The sequence below is a fragment of the Nicotiana tomentosiformis genome, chromosome 2, assembly GCF_000390325.3.
Source record: "Nicotiana tomentosiformis chromosome 2, ASM39032v3, whole genome shotgun sequence".
Taxonomy (NCBI): Eukaryota; Viridiplantae; Streptophyta; class Magnoliopsida; order Solanales; family Solanaceae; genus Nicotiana; species Nicotiana tomentosiformis.
Window position 1 is genome coordinate 14,324,969 of NC_090813.1, and position 21,688 is coordinate 14,346,656.

General features: G+C 34.8%; 2 protein-coding genes across 3 annotated transcripts; both read left to right on the forward strand.

Moving 5' to 3' along the window:
- Positions 1-847: 847 nt before the first annotated feature.
- LOC104086779 (uncharacterized) lies at positions 848-7,017 on the forward strand. The gene is made up of 3 exons (XM_009591112.4): positions 848-1,278; positions 6,339-6,446; positions 6,534-7,017. Exons 1-3 carry the CDS (start codon positions 970-972, stop codon positions 6,843-6,845), a joined length of 729 nt encoding a protein of 242 aa, XP_009589407.1. The 5' UTR covers positions 848-969; the 3' UTR covers positions 6,846-7,017.
- Positions 7,018-8,741: 1,724 nt separating this feature from the next.
- LOC104086778 (replication protein A 32 kDa subunit B-like) lies at positions 8,742-16,488 on the forward strand. 2 transcript variants are annotated; one of them, XM_009591110.4, is made up of 10 exons: positions 8,742-8,959; positions 10,731-10,841; positions 11,157-11,254; positions 11,519-11,560; positions 11,653-11,730; positions 12,851-12,929; positions 13,023-13,115; positions 13,231-13,313; positions 16,040-16,108; positions 16,203-16,488. In XM_009591110.4, the coding sequence occupies exons 1-10, from the start codon at positions 8,849-8,851 to the stop codon at positions 16,285-16,287; spliced, it is 849 nt and encodes a 282-aa protein (XP_009589405.1). In that variant the 5' UTR covers positions 8,742-8,848; the 3' UTR covers positions 16,288-16,488. The 2 variants fall into 2 exon arrangements, with proteins under 2 accessions (XP_009589405.1, XP_009589406.1); XM_009591111.4 differs by having other exon boundaries at positions 8,743-8,959; positions 13,237-13,313.
- The last annotated feature ends 5,200 nt before the right edge of the window (positions 16,489-21,688 follow it).

A 21,688-nucleotide genomic window follows, 5' to 3' on the forward strand; every position in this document is an offset into this window, starting at 1 on the left:
AAAAATTGTTTTAAAAATGGATAATATTATTCTAACGTTGGCTTGCCTAGCAAGTGAAATGTTAGGCGCCATCACGGTCCGAAGGTGGAAATTTCGGGTCGTGACACATATGGTCTTTGCTGGAATAAGCTTACTTCAAGATGAAAGTGATATGACCAGAACATTAAGGAAAAATTATGTATCAAACAGAATAATAGTACTACTAATTACCATGCACTTTTGTGGAAACTAAGTATTATGCTCTCTAAAAAAATAAAAGGATATAGCAGAACATTTAAGTCAATCAGGGAATCAATATCTATGTCTACTATCTACTACTATATGCTTTCCATATACTAGGCATACTAAAATCGTATTATAAGGTAAAACCATAAGCATACATAATAAAGTATAATTTTAATTTTATAGATTATTTAGTATACCGCATGCCACCTATTATTTAGTTCATAAAAATTTAACAAGGTGACATCCTTAGCAGCCACATAAGTACTAATTTTCTAATAACCAGATCATTGTTTATTCTAAATAGTGGTACAAACTTATCTGGTTTAAAGCTTGCGACTTGTTGCTGTAGCAAAATGACGTGTCTGTAACACTACATACCTTTCTGAATAAAATTTGAATAATTTTGATAATAAATCATCGAGATATACCTTACCAGAAGTGAAATTCAACCTTGAGGTTAGAGACTTCGTGCTAATAACGTATTATAAAATATAGCTCAAAGTAATAATATAGAACAAGAAAAAACAAGCTAAGAGTTATTAAGTATTTGGGAAGATCAATATCATTAAAATCATAGAGTTTCTCATCATAATCTCTTGACAATATTTTTTGAACATAAATAAAAGGTTGACAACATGTTGTGTTAGGTACAATACTGATGTGCCTTCTCTGGCCTTCCAAAATTGTCCGCTGGCTTTTCCTTTCCTTGGTCTTTTTTCCCCACAAAATCACACCCCTCTAACAATGGCGATTCAGAGGCTTTTACCACTATTCTTTCTACTAATCTCATCTCTGACCTTTTTAGCACAATCGCGCAGTGACACGAATCACGTGTACTCACCCTGCGCTGATGCAAAGGTGCAAAAATCAGATGGGTTTAGTTTTGGAATTGCATTTAGTTCAAGAACGTCATTTTTCCTCAACAGTTCAGTTCAGTTGTCTCCTTGCGATAAAAGGCTCTCTCTTTCATCAGCAAATTCTCAGATTGCTGTGTTCAGACCTAAAGTGGATGAGATCTCTCTCCTTACTATCAACACTACCAACTTTTTCCCTGTATGATCGATCTTACCCCACTTTACTCTGTCTTTCTCTCTCTCTCTCTCTCTCTCTCTCTCTCTCTCTCTATATATATATATATATATATATATATATATATATATATATATATATTGGGTTCAATTGGCTGAAATTTGAGATTTTTATTGTTTACATCTGGAAATATGGTGAAATGGGGTTAGATCTGAGATGGGTTTGTTCTGGTTTTAGATTAGGTTTGGGGGTTTTGTTTTGGTTTTTTGGGGGGGGGGGGGGGTTAAGGGAGAACGAATAGGGATGTCATTGTTCTTAATTTTGAGTCTTGATCATGTCTTAGTGAAGGTAGAAACTTATAACCAGAGTATTTTGGACATTGTCTTCCTAGAAAAAGCTCTACTCCCTCCTTAATTTATGTGAGTTGTTTGTCTAGGTACAAAGTTTTAGGAAAAAAAAGAATTTTGAAACTTGAGTTTTGAAACATACCATAGCCAATTCTGTGGCTAAATGAGAAGTTTAAAGTTAAATTGTTAGCAAATATAAAATAGTGTCATTCGTTTTGGGAATGACTAAAAAGGAAAATGTCGCCTAAATTAGGACAAATGGGGTACTTCGTAATTAGCATGTATGAAGAACTTAATGTAATCCGTCCTTTCTTCTTGGCTTTATCTTATGTTATGGTTTTTATCTCATTCATTTTAAGTCAATGGAGGACGATTATTCCTAAACATCTGTTTTCTCTCTGTTTGGTTTGGCCAAATATCCCTTTATTTTTAACTCTAGAACTAGAATTGTTGAACTTTATTAGTAATATTCTTATAGTGATGAATGCTTCTTTCCTTTTCCGGAACAATATTCTATCATTTTTAACTATCTGAATTTTCCTTTAGTACCATTAGTGGGGTTCCGGTATCGTATATTAGGATGATAAAGTATATGTACGATGGAGCGAAGACTCGGGTGAGGAATGTGGGAGGAGACTCAGACTATTTTCCTGTGATGATGGAGTTACATCAAGGTTCAGCTCTTAGCCCATTTTTATTTGCCCTGACGATGGACGTGCTGACGCGCCATATTGAGGGGATGTGCCATGGTGTATGTTATTTGCAGATGACATTGTGCTAATCGATGAGATACGTTGCGGGGTTAACGATCGGCTGGAGCTGTGGAGGTAGACCCTGGAGTCTAAAGGTTTCAAGTTGAGTAAGACAAAAACTGAATACTTGGAGTGTAAGTTCAGTGTGGGAACGCAGGAAATAGAAGCGGAGGTGAAGCTTGATACACAAGTCATTCCCAAGAGAGATAGTTTCAAATATCTTGGGTTTGTTATTCAGGGAACGGGGAGATTGACGACGATGTTACATATCGTGTTGAAGCGGATGGATGAAATGGAGGCTTGCATCCGGTGTTTTGTGTGATAGGAATGTGCCACCAAGTCTTAAGGGCAAGTTCTACAAAATGGTAGTTAGGCCGACTATGTTGTATTGAGTCGAGTATTGGCCAGTCAAGAAATATCATGTCCAAAAGATGAAAGTAACAGAGATGAGGATGTTGAGATAGATGTGTGTGGCATACCAGGAAGGATCAGATTAGGAATGAAGTTATTAGGGATAAGGTGGGTGTGACCCCTGTGGAAGACACATTGCGGGAATCGAGGATGAGATGATTCGGGCATGTGAAGAGGAGAGACATCGATGTCCCGGTGAGGAGATGCGAGAGGTTGACCATATCGAGTCAGATGAGAGGTAGAGGGAGACATAAGAAGTACTGGACAGAGGTGATTAGGCAGGATATGGCTCTACTTCAGCTTACCGAGTACATGACCCTCGATAGGGAGGTATGGAAGTCGAGGATTAGGGTTGTGGGTTAACAGGTAGTCAAGAGTCTCTTCTAGTCGTATTAAAAGTACTAGTACTAGTCTTGTATTCTCCTATTCCAAGTTCTTCGCTTATTAGACTATGTGGCATTATTGCCGGTAGTTTTCGCATTTCTCTTATAGCTTCGTATCCCTAGTTCTCTGCTATTACATGATGTGCTATTTTTTTCTTTTATCTTATTTCCTTGCCATTGTTAATGTTGGTTTATTGTGTCCTTGTCACTGTTCTTGAGCCGAGGGTCTATTGGAAACAACATCTCTTCCTTCGTAAGGTAGGGGTAAGGTCTGCGTGTGTCTGCGTACACACTACCCTCCTCAGAACCCACATGTGGGATTGCACTGGGTTTGTTGTTGTTGTTGTTACCATTAGTACTTGGGCATGTACTGATGAATGCTTGTTTCGTTCTTAATCTTATGTTTGCCTATCATCACTAATTCTATCTTACTCTTGTTGGTGTTGTTTGCCTAATGTCTATGCCTCAATAACAACAACAACATACCTAGTATAATCCTACATAGTGGGGTCGGGGAGGGTAGTGTGTACGCATACCATACCTTTTGGAGATAAGAGAGGTTATTTCCAATAGACTCTCAGCTCAATATCTATGCCTTAATGCATTGGTGAATTTTGTTTTAGGAACCATTGGTAATGTGCAACTTATAGGTTAGTAGAAAAACATCAACAAGTAAACAATTGCAATCATTTATATAATTATTGAAAGCAACTCTATGAAACTTATTGGTAATTTTTAATAGAAAATAGTAACAAAACATCAAGAATAAAAAAATTGCTATCCTTTAAATATTTAAAGATCTTTTTTTTATGACTTAGAAATCCATTTGGGACCAATCTCATCCTTTGAAACTCGGGGATAATGGGCCTGCCTCTCTTACCCAAGTGAGGGTAGATCAAATGGCTTGAGAGATTTAAGGGCATCTCCAACCTTTACCCCCATTTTTTTCCCCAAAAGAGAATATTCTTTTTTATATTCTTCTCTCTCTTCTATATTATATTATTATCTTTCATTTCAATTTTTATTTTTTAAATTCCATTAAACAAATTTCATCTTTTATTTTCATTAATTTGTAATTTTTATTAAAACAATTCCATAAAATTTTAAATAATATAATTTGTAAGCAATTATTATAGATTAACTAATAATTCAAATAAAAGTGAAATCATTGTGATACAAGATTAATTAAATACATATTACATGACGATAAAATTCATTCGAAATACTACATAAATATTCAACTTCAACCTTTAGTATTTTCCCATAAATGATCTATTAATGCATTACGAAGTGCAAAATGAGTATCTTTGTCCTTAATTCTTCTATGTCGAGCTAAATAAAATTAACTTACAATTTTACATAAAAATAATAAATGCATGAAAATTAATTTATCAAAATTATACGCCAAAGTTAAGATGTAAAATTAATATTATAAAGATATTATATAAACATAATTAGGTATATATAAAGAGATAAATTAAAAGAGTTAAATAATAAAATAATAATAAAATATGCATGAATAGTAATGGGGGAGATGAATAGTGTGCCCCATATTTGGAGGAACACTATTCATCCCCCATTTTGGGGGCAAAAATGGGGGAGAGTTGGAGCTTCATTATGGAAAAAATTGCCCCCATTATGGTGAAATGGGGGATGGTTGGAGATGGCCTAAGAAAGTAAAATGTGAGTCTTAAATTTTCTTTTACTTTCTCAAAAAATAAAATTTGAGTCTTGAGCTTGATTAGTCAAGCCTTTGTTCCTCTTTGGCCACAATCTGGGAATTACAAGATACACATTTGCCCATCATGCGAGAATATTAAGGCAATTTCATTAATTGGGTTCTCCATTTACTTGGAGAGCTAACTTCAAATTTTGGGGTGAACTTAGTCTTTTTCATAACACGGGTTCTCCACTTTAGTTAGAGAAGTAACTTTAAATTTGGGGCAATAGTACCTGACTGGTCGTCTGTGAAGCTGTCTTTTGGCCTTGCGATACCTTTTCCTTGTGTGCTACTTGACCCCTTGACTTGATATCACTGCAAATGAAGCAGCAAACTTCTGACAGGGGTTCTGGAGTTTTGCATCGTGACTGACCTTCCGAGGGCTCTCATCTTCTGGATTTGTTCCCTCATCTGCAGCTCATACTCTTCATTGAACGCCTTACAGCCACCTCTATCTGCTGCATTATTTTTGTTACGTTGAGACGAAGCAGAGCTAATGGATTCCTGTATCGGGCTTTTATCTGGACAGGCCAATAATGCTGCCGTCTTGGCTTACTTGTAGCCTATATTACTTGGACTCTCCTAAACTGTGGCTGGGTGCGTGCCGGATCCTCCAAAAGTAGTGCAATTTTGGAGGATCCGACATGGATGTGGTAGCATTTTGGAGAGTCCGTGCAAGGTAGCTTGTAGCTTCTGCTTGCTGATTTGAATATTTAAAAGTCATATTTCACCTTATATATTGTAGGGATGGATGGAGTAGTGCTTAGTGGTCCTTAACCTTTCCTTTTGTCTAGTAGAAAGGTGTAGTGAGGAAGCAATATGATATGCTTCACCTTCTACCCCTCTATTATACTTAGTGTGTTTCGGGGTTCATAGCAAGGTGAGTTTGGCGCTTGAAATGTGAATCATTTCGAATACCAACTCATGCACTAGATCACGGGCTTCCAAACTGTAACTTGTAGAAACTAAAGGATCTGTTAATGATGTTCCAACGCTTTACATTCTAGCAGATTCGACTTTTATCTTGGAAGGTGTGTCTAAGCTCCACCCCCCCCCCCCCACCCCTTCTGCAGGCTTGAGAACCCTCTTATTTTCCCTTTTTTTCTTTTCTTGTTTATTTTATGGGAGGGTGGGAATATTGGAATAAGGGGAGTGGTATATTTACTGTTTCTTATCTGAGTGAGAAGGACTCTTGTATTAGTGTGCTGCTTCTCCTCTCTAGTCTGTTTTAGCTCTGTTTTTTAGCTAGAGACAACTGTTTCTTTTTCAACCGTTACAGAAAACATATGCAAAAATGCATCTTTACTTTCACTACCCTTCTGCATTCTGCAATATATGAAGCTCATTCGTACCTCTTCCTTGTGTAATGGTTGTGTATTTCCATCCTCCAATTTTCTTACCTGGGGATAGTTCGTTTTTCTATATTCATATGCATCTACTGACCTCCAATGTTTCTTCTACTGTACTACAGGATTCTTATGGAGGCTACATGGTTGCATTTGCTGGTCGGAAATATGCTGCTAGGTCTTTGCCTGCTTTTGTTGCTAATAATACATTCACTGTAACAAGCTTTACTCTGGTAAGTGCGATTGTTGATACAAGATCTTGGTGTTGCATCGGTTTGATTTGGTGTCTAACAAGAATATGGTGTTCTTGTTTGATATAGGTACTTGAATTCAAAAAGGGTAGGCTGGAAAACTTGTATTGGAAGAGAGATGGCTGCTCGTCTTGCTCAGGCAACTCTAACTTTGTGTGCCTCAACGATCAGGATTGTGCTATCAGGACTAACAACTGCAAGAATAGAGGTGGTAATGTTGATTGTAGCCTGGGGATACAACTTACATTTTCTGGCACTGATAAGCATGAATCTGTTTTCAATTCATGGTTTGAAGTGAAGAATCTTCGCCAGTACTCTCTTTATGGCCTATATTCCAATCTCAGGAGTTCTCTCACAGATCAATACAACAAATTCTTCTGATTGTTTTTTAATGTTTGTATGTAGAGTTGTATTTTGTAATTTACTTGTTTTAAAGTGCCTTTTCTTACATCCCGAGTGTTCTCTGAATATTTTGATGGCTTTGTAATTTGTTTATATACTTGTATCCATGTGGAGATCATTTGTCTACAGTTCTCTTTATATTTTGTCTAAACTTCTGTTTTTAGTGTTTGGTTAATTAATTATTTTTTCTTGTGCTCACAAGATGTTTTTTGCTATGTAGTTCGAAAATTTGTTGATGATGTACTAAAGTACTGATAATATCATACCAAATAAAATCATTAGTCATGTAAATTATGAGCACAAGAATTTTACTGAATTTTTTTTTTAAGGATATATTTAAAGTATTAATATTGTTCCTTACTATCAGCAATAAATGAATAATGGTAAGAGTTTTACATGTCTTTATATTTTTTCCTCATAAAAGAGTGAACTTTTATGTGAAGGGGGTAAGATTAAATAATTTTCAATATAGAAATGCAACAAATTTTTTGGGATAGCTAAAAAGAAGAGGATATTACATAAAATGGCACGAGAGGATTAACCAATATTACTATCAGATATTAATTAACAACAACAACAACAACAACCTAGTATAATCTCACTAGTGAGGTCTGGGGAGGGTAGTGTGTACGCAGACCTTACCCCTACCCTGGGGTAAAAGGCTATTTCCGATAGACCCTAGAGCAACCCACGCTTGTCCATATTAATTAACATAATATAGATAATATATTTAAATATTCGTCAAAGTATGACTAGTTATATTTCACATATATTAAACGACAAAGAGTCAAATATACCCTTGTACTTTTGAAAATATTCTAAGAATACCCCTCATTATACTATTGGGTTATATATACCCTTTCCGTCATACTTTGGAACAAATATACCCTTATTTTGGATGGAGTGCCACGTGTCAGCACCAGATAAAAACGACCCATTTTCTTTTTACCCGATCCATTTTAAAAAATTCACCACCCGACCCGTTTTAAAATTCAGTTTTTTTAAAGCATATATTTTGTAAAAACTGAATTTTTAAAAAGAATTTGCAAAATATATATTTTTAAGTCTTTTCAGTTTTTTTAAAGAATTCTTTTTGTAAAAACTGAAAAAAAAATATTTTTAAAAAAAATGCTTTAAAAACTAAAAAATATATATTCTGTAAAAACTGAAAAAAAAAAGAATTTACAAAATATATATTTTTAAATCTTTTCAGTTTTTTTAAAGTATTATTTTTGTAAAAACTGAGTTTTTTTTAAAAAAAAATTGAAAAAACAAAGACTCCCCTGGACTACATATACATTAGTTTTAAAAAAATGAAAATATTTTGCAATTTTTTTTTTCAGTTTATACAAAAAAATACTTTAAAAAACTGAAAAAACTGAAAAATATATATTTTTCAAATTTCTTTTTTTTTTTTTTTCAGTTTTTACAGAATATATATTTTTCGGTTTTTAAAGCATTTTTAATTTTTTTTTCTTCAGTTTTTACAAAAAAAATACTTTAAAAAAACTGAAAAGACTTAAAAATATATATTTTGTAAATTCCTTTTATTTTTTTTTCAGTTTTTACAAAAATAAATTCCAGTTTTTACAAAATATATGCTTTAAAAAAACTGAATTTTAAAACGGGTCGGGTGATAGGTTTTTTAAAACGGATCGGGTAAAAACAAGAAATGTGTTGTTTTCATCTGGTGCTGACACGTGGCACTCCATTCAAAATAAGGGTATATTTGTTATAAAGTATGACGGAAAGGGTATATATATAACCCAATAATATAATGAGAGATATTTTTATACTATTTTCGAAAGTACATCCTTATATTTGGCCCTTTGGCGTATATTAAATTAAATAATAATTGGTGCCTAAGGGCCAGATCGTAGTTTTCTTACATTGCAGGTGCTAAGCGCGAAAAGATTCCAGAGGAAGTCTCAGAAAGAGAGTTAAAAAGGCGGGAACACACACACACACACACACAAAGAAGTATGTACGGCGGGAACAGCCAATTCGACGGTAACGCGGCGTTTGCCGGCGGCGGTTTCATGCCATCGCAGGCCACACAAACCGCCGGCGATCATTCCTTCTCTCCAGCCAAGGTCTGTTTTTATTTTTATTTTTTGGCATACAAAATGTGAAAGCTTTAATATTTCATTTACCCTAATATGCCTTTCATAGAACTTCAAACTATGGTCTATTTGTCCAAAACAAATAAAGGAAATAACTTTAGAATAAACCCTTAAAAATTAAGAGCGTATTTTAGTTCTTCTTTGCAATTCCTTTTTTTTTTTGGTTGATAATTTTGCGGCTATGTAGGAAAGTGAAGGGAAAAATGAATTAACTTGGGGTCCACCATTGTTTAATTTCTTTAAAAAGTTTGTTTGCTTAGTAATTACATAAATGATAAATCATTACAGTTATGAATATATTAGAGGTGTTTAAACTAGTTTAATAAATAAATAAAAAGTTTGATTCCCCTAATAGCAGCAGTGCCATTCTTTCTGGAAGGAGGGAGTATAAGATGGCAGTGCTTAACACACTAGATTGAATATTCAAAGACGAACTTAATGCAATTGGTGAGCCAATTGCTAGAAGAGGAAGAAGAAGAAGGGCCGGAAATGGTCCCAATGGAGACAAAAACACTAGGTTATTTTTCCCCATATGTTTAAGCCTGGACAGAGTACTTGTGCCGGTGGGAGGCAGCAGGTAGTCTATGAATTTAGTCGAGGTATGCGCAAGCTGGCCTGACACCACCACTGTCCCAAAAAAAAAAAAAATTAAGAAGGGCCAGAAATGGTGACAGGGAGGAAAGATTTCCAGGATAAGCTGTGCGGAGGATAAAAGCCCCAATAAGAGTAGCTCTATTTGTTTGTGGTCCATGAAGCTACATTAAATCTGGAAGATCGTCAGAAAAGGGGACATAAAATGTGCTAAGATGTTATTCTACATGATACAGAAGAAGAATCAGTCAGACATCTAATATCACATAAGTAGTAAATCTGCTAGAGAAATTTGGAACATGCTTCTAGATTTGTAGGAAAGTGTGGAGGTCTAGCATTAGAGTTGTAGGATAGGGGGTAGCGAAGCTCTTTGCTACTCCGCACCGGGTGAGAGGCTAGTCTGGCAGGGTTGTGTCCTAGAGTGCTAGTGGTTATTATTGTGTCCACACTTCTCTTTCACTATTCATAGTACCGAGCCTTTCTTACGTGCTACTATTATTGTTTTTCATCTATTTTCTGATACTTTTGATTCTGTTATTATTTTTATGCTTTCTGCTGTTGGTACTGATATATTGTCTTTTTCGTCTGCTTGAGCCGAGGGTCTATCGGAAACAGCCTCTCTACCCCTTGGGGTAGGGGCAAGGTCTGCGTACACTCTACCCTCCCCAGACCCCACTTGTGGGATTTTACTGGGTTGTTGTTGTTGTTGCTTCTAGATTTGGTTAGTAACTATGGACTAAGGAAAGCTGATCAAGCATATTGCAAAATAAAGAGTATTTCTTTACTCATGCATTTCTTGATCTTTAGAAACTTTGTCAATGTTCTACATTTCAATTTTAAATTAGAGTAAGTTTCTTTTGGATCCTTAAGTTTCATAAGTGTCATGTAGAGTGTAATTGGTTTTGACTTGGTGTGAAGGAAATACAAGAATTTCTAAAGCATAATATATTCTCTTGTTTATCTGTTCCTTAAATTTCATAAGTGCATGTAGAGTGTATTTGGTTTTGACTCGGCGCGAAGGAAATAAAAAGAATTTTTAAAGCATATTATATTCTCTTGCTTAATGTAGCATCTTAATATGGTCGTGGACAATTGAAATGCAGGGGTGATAACATCTTTCATGTTTTTCTTTTTATTTCTCTATTCGCAGAATCGTGATTCACAGTCTTTGCTTCCACTAAGTGTCAAGCAAATTAGTGAAGCCTTTCAATCAAGTGATGATAAGACAAACTTTCTCATTGATGGGGTTGACGTGAATAATGTAAGTCTCTCTTATACTCATGTATAAGATTGGGTTGCTCTAGTGGTGAGCACCCTGCACTTTCAACCAAGAGGTTGCGAGTTCGAGTCACCCCAAGAGCAAGGTGGGGAGTTCTTGGAGGGAGGGAGCCGAGGTTCTATCGAAAACAGCCTCTCTACCCCAGGGTAGGGGTAAGGTTTGCGTACACACTACCCTCCTCAGATCCCAGTAGTGGGATTATACTGGGTTATTGTTGTCTCTTATACTCATGGCTTTTACTGTTTTGTTGAAAGTTTATGCAAGATATGTATGATTTAGAATTTGACGTGCTCGTAGGTGAAAGTGGTGGGTATTTTATTCAACAAATCGGAAAGGGTTACAGAAGTTTCATTTGTAGTGGATGATGGAACAGGGCGCATTGACTGTTCTCGATGGTAATTGTCAGTTTCTTTTTTCCCTTTTCTGTTCTGACTTTAATTTGGTTAGGACTCTATCTGACTGATGGGTATGGCGTCGATATCATTTCTGTCATCATAGACCACAAGTACATTGTGGTGCATCTCTTATTGGTATAGGATTTAGAATTGCTATACCTCTTATGTAAAACCATAATCTAGTCAATTGCTATTATGTCTGACACAATTGACTTTCTGTTTTAAAAATTTAATTGTAAAGTTTGGTTGATGCATGCTATGCAGGGTAAATGAAGCTGTTGATGCCAAGGAAATGGAAGCAGTCACGTAACTTTTCTTCTTGATAGTGTGCTATTTTTTCACCTAAGATATATTTTAATATCATGTTTTATTGTTTGTTCGGGTTCTTTGTCAAATAGAAATGGCATGTATGTTCGGGTTCATGGACACTTGAAAGGATTATTGGGTAAAAGGCAGTTGGTAGCTTACTCTGTCAGGTATTACTGTACGAATGGGTTTTTTGAATTGCTCATTTCTGTTTCTTTCAGTATATTAATGTTGGGGAGTTTATGCACAAGTCGTTAAGCTTTTCTGCTAGTGAGGTGGTTGCCTTGGCTTGGAGAAAAGCTATTTCCATAGGGTTTTAGGTTTTATAGCACATTATTTGTAATTATCCAGCATTCATGTACTCAATGCGTCACAGCATTACTTCACCATAAAGTTACTAACTTATCTGTACTTGAAACCATATAAAAACATGAAACTTATATTTAGTGTTGATTTTAGTATTTTCAAGGTCCACGTACGGTCGTAGTTAGTTTCCTTGTTCTTAAGCCCTAGTTATATCCTTGCATGCCTTTGTTAGTTGATTACTTTGTAATGTATCTAGGACCTCTCCACTTTTCAAGTGTTGATTATTTATATTGCTGTTTTTATAATTTCTTAATTGGGATCAATTCTTTTTTTAACTTTTGGGGGATGTTTTAAGGTTTAGAGGAAGTCAATCAGATAGAAGGCAGAGAGAGTGCGCACAACTGGCTTTTTCTAAGAAGCACGTGAAATGACGTGATAGTTGTTTGTCAAAACAAGGCAACTGTATCTGTTCCGTGCCTTCTTTTCTGGAGAGGCACAGGGAGATCAGTTAAGCAAAATTGGCGTGTAAACTTGTTACAAATGGGAGGTTTTGCATTATCTGATTGATCCCTTAAGTGTGATGAATCAATAACTGGGCAAACCAAACTTGTTAACTATGTTGACAACTTGACATGTACAATTTTTGATCGTCATTTTCATTAACCATGACGGAGTTTATAAATATTTATTCTTAAACCAATGAACTTTCTGTAAACTCCAACTTGACAAAATAGTTTGCGAGAAAAACATCTCTGATGAAATAAAACTAAAAAGCATCTATATGGATTGAACCACACACCTGTCCTTATATATTAGTGCATGAATGGCTAGGGCATGAAGCATGTAAAAATTTCATGAGAGTTGTTATTTCTACTCATATGGTCTCTTGGGAGGTTAGAAGATGACCCCCTTCTCCTGTTCCCTCTGTATCTTCTTTGACGAGTTGGTGGTAAAGATCCTAAGTTCTTATCTTTGTGGTTTTAGGCCTGTGGATGACTACAATGAGATTGCAAGCCACTTTGCAGAGGTCATTTATGTTCATAGCTACAACAGTAAGCTACGGGTATTTAGCAAACTGCCTCGCATGTGTTAAGCTAAAACAGAATATGATGTACATAAGATTCTGATTAGAGTTGTATTTCCTTTGCCCCTCCAGAGGCAACAGGATAGTTCGTCTATGTCAGCTCAAGTGCCTAGCTCAGCGGCCAACACTCCTTTAAAGGGATATCAAGCTTCACTGTCGACTCAAGTATCTCTAATTACGTTTGCTCTTTCTTTTAATTGGCGTAGTTAATTCTAATGTTCATTTTCAGTTTTTTTTAACATTTTCACTATAACCAGTGATTTAGTAATTTTCTTTTAAGTTTCAGTTTCCTGGATACAACATGGACGGGATCAGGGGTGTAGATAAAATGGTATTGGACTACTTGCAACAACCGTCATGCCTGTAAGTCATTTGAATCTCCAAAAAGTTTTCTCACTGGGGATGCATTTTTCAGTGTTTGCTTCTTTCTAGTGCAAATACCATGGCAATCACAGCAGTACAAATGAAGGCAGATTATTACATGTCGAAGTTTTTTTTTTGTTTTTTTTTGGCGGCTGATTTTGTCGGATACTCCTGTTCTGTCAGATGTCAAAGAAAGAAATATACGAGTGTTACTCCGTGAAATAACTTTCAAATTGTTCACTTGCTTTAGAGAAGACTTGATAACAAAATAGCGAGTGGGTTCTTTGCAAGGTCGGGTACTTCTCCTATATCTCGTGCCTTGCTTTTTTGCTCGGTCAGCACCTAAGTGGGGTTCAATGCGTAACAAAAATGGCCAAAACAAAAAAAGGGATGTAGGGCTAATAGAATAGATTGGGGAAGCAGTCAATAACGGTCTGTTCTCGCCTATCAATAGATAATGGGTCATAATGCACTCTTCACACCACAAATTCACTTTTAAGTTGAATATCCTTCACCCCTTGTCTCCTCATTGTCCTATTTATAAGCCAGGGCTTTTCCATCTAGGAAACAACCGAAAATTCAAGAGGGTCGCCTTTGGAGAAGGGGGTTGCTTTCTTGTGATAGTAATTGTCAACATCTCTGCCATCATTTGAGTAACCGATGTTATAACTTTTGTTAGAGCTAATGCAAAGCCAGGAAAAATGCAGGCCAGTTATGACCATCCAGTGGACTAACTTTTCAAAAAGGGAAAAAGAAAAGAACACCCACTGAACTTGCTGCCCTTTGGTTAATAAATGTTAAAATAGATGGTTTTCCAGGCAGGACACGCAGATGGTTTGTTTGGGACCTTTCCTCTCAGGTTGATTCCAGTTTTTAGGATCTTATTTGATGCTATGAAATGCGTAATCTTATCCAACTGTGTGCTCCATAAAACTAGATGTATTTCTGTAAAAACTCATGCTACCAACTCCTGAAAGAAATCTTATCAACTTAGTAGTAAGAGCGCAACGGGTAGTGTGTGAATTACGTCGGGTCCGAACCCTACCATAGACAAAGCCTGGTAGTTAAGTGGAGAATAGTAGAGGAGCGAGCCCATTATCTATCGAGTTTCGAACCGCACTGGCTCTCGAGGCTTCTCAGTTATTAAAAAAAGAAGAGGTAAATAGGAGGATTTAGGCTGTCGCTCTGGAATAGAGGAAGATGGGAGAGGAGTATAATAGATTTTTGACTTCGGGATGTATCATGAATGGTTGAACTTTGGTCAAATTCGTAATGTCTCTCTTTATAAAAATGAAAAGTAGATGAAGGCTTTGTTACTACTAACACCGGATAGGAACTCTGCAAGATGGGGCAACTTAGGGAATATATTAATTATTAGCAATATGATGATGATCTCCATTATTAAGTCATTTAAAGGATCTAAATGTACTCGTATGTTATTTATCTAAACTCAGGCATGAGCATGCCTTTAGGTATTCCATTGTAGTATAAATGGGAACTTTCATCAAGAGACTAAATTTGGATTGTTTGAGGAACATCTCTTCCTGCCTTTGTGTTAGAAATTCGCAGAGACGCTTGCTGCTCTGGTAGTCTACAGTTGTTCCTTTCTCAATTGCGGCGTTAACAAGTGGATATAATTTGCGGTCTGAGTGATCCGCTTCGTACTTCTTTTGCTAGATTGTATCAGACTATCAGGTGGAGGGTATCTTGAAAATTTGTAAAGTGCATTGCATATAAGCCTTGAGCAAATAAATGGTTTTGATTAAATTTTGATCTTAATGTTAACAAATGGTTGATTACCTAAATTCTAGAATATGTAAAGTCTGATGTTTATTCTTAAAATGTGTTACAGTTGTCATGTTGGATAATTGCATTTCGGTAGCACTGAATGTCTGAATCAGGCATTAAATATGTAATGTACTAAAGTAACAAGAATACAAACTTGACAATTTTATTACAACACAAAAGATAAGAGAAAGATAGGAGAAGAACAGAGGAAAAGAAGGGAAAAGAGTAGAGCGAGAGAGAGAGAAAGAGGAGAAAGAAGAGAGAACGTAAAGAAAGAGATTTAGAATTTTATCAGATTTTCCATTCCTGCTTTCCCTTATTGTCTGTAGTTATTTATAGAACTAATGGGTCAAGTCCCTTGCGCACACTAACTAGTTCTAACCACCTTCAACTGAGTAACACACTAACTAGTTCTAACCACCTTCAACTGAGTAACTAACTTCTAATCCCATCTAACTTTCCTCCAAGATCACTACAAAATAGTGATAAGATGGTCTGAATATATATGGCATTGAGCCAGTCAATAAAAAAATTGATATTAGAGGAAAGGAAGATGAATATTAGCATCAAAAAAATTAATTGGAAAGAAAAGATTACATCTTTGTGGTGAATTTGACTCTACATCGGGCTGAATGGAGAAGAGGGATTTGTGCAGCCAACCTTCACACAGGTTATGTTATTTTCGAAAGCATATGTCTAAAGTTATTACTACTCCACACTATGTTACTTTAGATGTAAACTGATAGGTAAAGTATTGCAACATGGTTCTTACACTGTATCTAACAGTTTGACTGGATTTGGTTTCATAAGCAGTTATTTTGCTGTTCTCTTTTAAATTTGATAGTATTGGGTATTTGTGTAATTGATTGAAAATATGACTACCAAGCTCATTGAATGATTTTGCTATGTTAGTAATCTCTCGTCATTTTTTATTTCAGTGCACGTGAAAAAGGTGTTCATCGCAATGAGCTTGCTCAACAGCTAAAAGTTCCTTCGGAGAAGATCTTGTAAGTCTCTCCCCTCTCGTTCTCTTTCATGATTATATATCATTATAATCGTTTTTGCTCTTTGCTTATTTTCCATATGGTTTCTGTATGACAGAGAAGCTATTGAATCTCTCGAGTCTGAAGGTCTAGTTTACTCCACAATAGACGAGTATCACTACAAGTCTACTGCAAATGGTTGATGTTTGATGTGGGAGACGAAACGATAAGCAATTTAGTAACATGTGTCCTTTTTCACGTATATATAGATAGAGCAAGAATGAAAATGGAGACACCTTTTCCATTTTTGAAGGATATATTGCTGTTTCTTCCCTCAAAGAGAGTTTTGTGCACTATGTTTGGTAGCTTTTCGAGAGTAGTATGTTTTTATCTCGTTGAAGCAACCTCCTTTTTTCCCCCTTGACTAGTTGACTTGAAGGGTTAATTAGAAACTTAGCATGCGGAGTATGATTTCCTAGTTATTAGGCCAAACTCGAATTTTTTTTTTTGGCCGCTACAAACTCTGCCGCAGTCTCTTTCCTTTGGATGAGCATTGAGTAAACTTCCCCTATGTAATAGCTTGTAAATCACAAAAGGAATGTAAACCGTACTAGGCACTCAACCCAGAAAGCATTGAGCGGGAATTCGATCCGTGGTCATTCATATGGATTACCACCCTGAATCTTCATTCTCACTTGATTTACAAATGATGTTGAAAAGGTTAGGTCCAATTATTATGAAGATATTTATCTTGTTATTGGATAATGTCTGTGCTAATGCAAGTGATTGTTGGGGGTTGCTGTCAAAGTAATCTGAATTCAAAAGGCTAAAGCTTCAGGATGAGGTTTACAGTTTACTAATAATATCAAAACCTTGCTGTTAAACCATTACCTACCTAATGTGATATATAAACTAATTAAAATCTTGGTTGTACTATAATCTGGAATATAATAAGGGACTAACCTTTCCACTTGCTAGTTGGTCGCTCCTTTACTGAAAGATTCTAGTATTAATTTTTTGTGGGGTTGGGAAGATACTTATTCGTACGTATATCATCAATTAAACAAATTATTATGGCAGCTTGTTTTGGAACAAAAATTGAAAATGCTATTTCTTTCATGATATATGATCAGTTTTTAAACCGTATACGGTAAAAACCATTTAGTCCTCCGTACGAACTGGTTTAAATGGTAATACATCGGATCGGAGAAGCGTCTTCATAGTTTCAGGTTGAGGTCCGAAGTCAGGTCACCAAGCTTCGAGCCTGAAGGACCGATCAATATCGAGCTCAATGTTATTATTAAGCTCGAATCCAAATCGAACTATGATGCAAAGTAAAGTTATCGAGCTTATGATTCAGAGACCGACCAACACTGACCCCGAATCAATACATAGATCCGAGTCAGAATCGAGCTCGAGTCAAGATCGAGAGTTCGAGTCAAGACCAAAAACTCGAGTCAATATCGAGCTCACAAACAAGAGCCGTTGCAATCCCACTAGAGGAGAGAATCCTAGCATGAATTATGGAAAACATGATTTGTCATGAGTCTCCCATTATGTATTTTTAATTATATCTAAAAGTAGGATCCTTCACTATAAAGAGGATGACTACATTTATGTAAAGGACAACTTTTTTTGCTTACATAGTAACTCAAGCACCATATACTCCTATATTGAAGAATTATTCTTTTAAACTTCATAAATTGATTCATCTTGCTTAGTCTCAAAAGTCATCTTCTTTCCAACCTCGTTTATTTTGCATTCTTTGCAATCTGTATTTGATATTTCTATTTATCCTTACGATTTGTATTAAGCTATACCACGTAACATTAGAACTATGTACAAATTCAACTCTATCCGTTTTTCGGGTAAATATAAACAAAAATTGATTTTTTTTTTTCAAGTTCTCAAAAATTAGTTTGGGACAGTTTTTTGGTGAAAATTTTTCTTCCACTCACAAAATTTTAACTTTTTTTTTCAAATAAAATACATGTTCAAATACAATTTCAACTTCAAAAAAATATTTTTTTCAACACAACTTTAAAAACTCAATTTCAATTAAATCTATATGTCCAAACGCTTGCTATATCGGTCACAATCTTGATTTCTGGAATTCCCAAATTAAACTTGAAGGATACGTACTTCGTATATGATTAATAATAAAGCCAGAGCAATTTTTTTTTGTGATCGAATCATAGTACAATTATCTCATTCGCCATCAGTTATTTTTATATATCTATCTCTTATGAGCTTGCGTTAATTGATTTGTCAAGTCAGCACTATTTAATACTATTCTCTACTATTATATATTACAATTGACGTCTGTTAACCTGTCTAGTTAGCAGTCTTAGATTATTAATTTATGAACCTACAGAAGAAAATCTTATCTCCGCCATTCTTGATTGTCCCATCACTATCGCACTCCAAAAATTATTACTCGTACGGAGTATAATTTAAGCACTTATTATATACCAAGGAATTGAATGTAATTTGTTGTTATTGTTGTACATATCTATGGAGCTTTAACTAAAGTATGTTACTTTACAAGCAATTTTAGTTAATGACATGTAGATTATTCTCCGTTTCACTCCCAACAAGTATACATGAGAAATAGTATATAATTTGGCATTTCGTGACAAGAAAGATGATTCCAGAGTACGGACACTCTTATGCCTGCAGATTTCTATCATCAGAATATTTCGTTATATGTCTGTGTGAGTCTGGAACAAAAATATTATTTTTTTGATTCAAAGCACAAAAATAGGTTAAAAAAAGAATTAATGACCAATTTATATATAACCTATTTTTTCAATGTGCTATATCTTAACAACGCATTTGTCCGTTAAAATGAATTACATGCGCTATATTTGAATTTTAAATTAACGGGCAAAATATATATATATATATATATATATATATATATATATATATATATATATATATATATATATATATATATATATATATATATATACACATATGCAGGATGCACTATACCAGAAGTTGAAAAGACAGGTAGGTATATCGCATTCAATATATGCGCTATACCTATATAAAATATCGGGCATGTCTCCTTCCCCGACCAGACAAAAGTAGAAGGTGAAAAAACGGTTCAACCCCCCCCCCCCCCCCATTTTTAACCAAAAACTTCAATTGAAGCCCACTCGTCTCACAAAAATTGTGTCTTCTATGTATTTTAGCAAGCCAACACCGGATCCAAGGCGTTGTCGTGTAGTGGATCTCGTCTATTGCTCGTTTCGGCTTCCAAATCATCAAATTTTTATATTTCAAAAAATTTTAAATCGAGATATTCTGACTTACTTTTGGTAACACTCATGTACATAAAATGCTTATTAGTTGTTATTTAATGTGTTGTATGTTTTTTTGTGTGATCGTGTTGTGATTTAATTAATTTTTTATTTTTTATCCGGATTAGTTTATCTATGTGATAAAAAATTAGTAAAAATATATATTGTTGTTATATGTGATTTTATTATTGTACGTATATTAATATGTGACTTTATTGTTGTTTAGTGCCCTTTAGTGTTATGTTGTACCCTTTAGTGTTATATTGTGCCCTTAATCATTATGTAGTGCCCTTTAGTATAGTAAAATTGATAATAAATTTTAACTTATGATAGTTAACTTTGTTTATGGCCATTTAGAATAGTGTTACTTTAGTGCTCTTTAAGATTTCGTTCTGTAGAATAAAAATTTCGTGCTCTCCTTAACAAATTCGAATTGAGTACTCAATTATGGATTTAATGTATTAGTAGATAATTATCAAATATTATATATGAATCATAAAATAATCAGTTGACGTTACAAAAGAGACGTTGCCGAAAAATTTGGTCAAAATAACAGTTAACAAACAAATCGTTACGAATGAAATAAATTCAATATTATTTACTATTAAGTTTGTAGTATTTTTTATATGAATAATTATTGAATATATCTTGATTACTTATAAAATTTTAATATTTAATTCTGTTATAATTCAAAAATAACCTTAAAAAGATGATAGTTTAAACAAAACCATGTAGAATTTTAGTAAAAAAAAAGTAGGAAACTAACATATGAAATATTAATATAGGAAATTTATCAACCCAAGTATTTGTTATATGAATAATTACTAAAATATCTTTTTAATTATTAAAATTAATTATTTAATTCTCTGTTAACCCCCAAAATATTTGGAAAACAAGATGATAGTTCAAACAAAAATCCTCTCGAATTTTAGTGAAAACAATATAAGAAAATAACATATAAAGTAACAATATAGAAAATTTGTTAAACTAAGTATTTTTAGATGAATACTTATTAATTATATCATGTATAGTTATAAAAATTAAGTATTTAATTATATTATACCCAAAATAGCTGAAAAAGATGATAGTTCAAATAAAAACCCTGCCGAATTTTAGTCAAAAAATGTAAGAAACTAACATATAAAATAATAATAATATAGAAAGTGTATCAACATAAGTAATAATATAGAAAAATTATCGATTAAATATTAATATAAAAGATATCGCAATATATTTAAAGATGTTAAACAATTAATCAGAAAAATCCTTAAATTAATATTTTTCAATTTACAGACATCGTCATGGAGCTTCCCCTGTGCATCCTGAACCTGCATCTCGAGAGCTATTGTTGCTACAGGGAAACCATAGGTCTTCACACATCTAGGATAGGCAGTGTCTATCCCAGACCTTCCGCCCCATGAACCATGATCTCACGACACTCTTTTATGTTGTACATTCAAAATCGGAGGGTCGCGACGGGCACCCGGTGCCTTACTCAACCGAGTATCAACGTAACATATCTTTCTTATCACACCATCATAGGTAAATGGCCATCATGAGATAACTGAAATAAAACATAAGGGAATACTAGACATAGGACGACCGGACATGATATAGAAACTTATACACGTGACATACGGGCATATAAGGCCGGCATGATCATCTGTACATTCAAAATATAGGCCGATAAAACCATACAAGTATCCATATACATGACATATGTATACACGCCTCTAAGAGTACATAAACATCATAAAGGTCGGGACAGGGCCCCGCTATACCAATCAATATATGTCCAAATCATACTGACCAAATAGGTAACTCTGAAGCAAGTGGAGTACACCAACACCTTTCGCTGAGCTGATAGCCTACTAGGAGGACTGTCAATCTGTCTATCGGGATCTGCGGGCATGAAACGCAGCATCCCCAGGTTAAATAGACGTTAGTACAAATAAAGTACCGAGTATGTAAGGCATGAAAGAAACATGTGGTAAAGAACTCAACATGTAAGTCTGAATATCTCTATGAATCGTGAAACATTTATAATATCATACATATGCGTGTAAATGTCATATCATGCATAGGTATATAAGTTCATAACATCATCAAGCCTCTGAGGGCATCCCATCATATCATCTCGGCCTCTTTGGGCGAAAACATCAACATATACTAGCTGATCAGGTGGTGATGCGTATATAACACCATAACCTTTCCCCATACTCCATATACATATAATATACGCGTATATAACACCATTTGATCATGGATCAATGTACATGTATAAATGAATGCAATG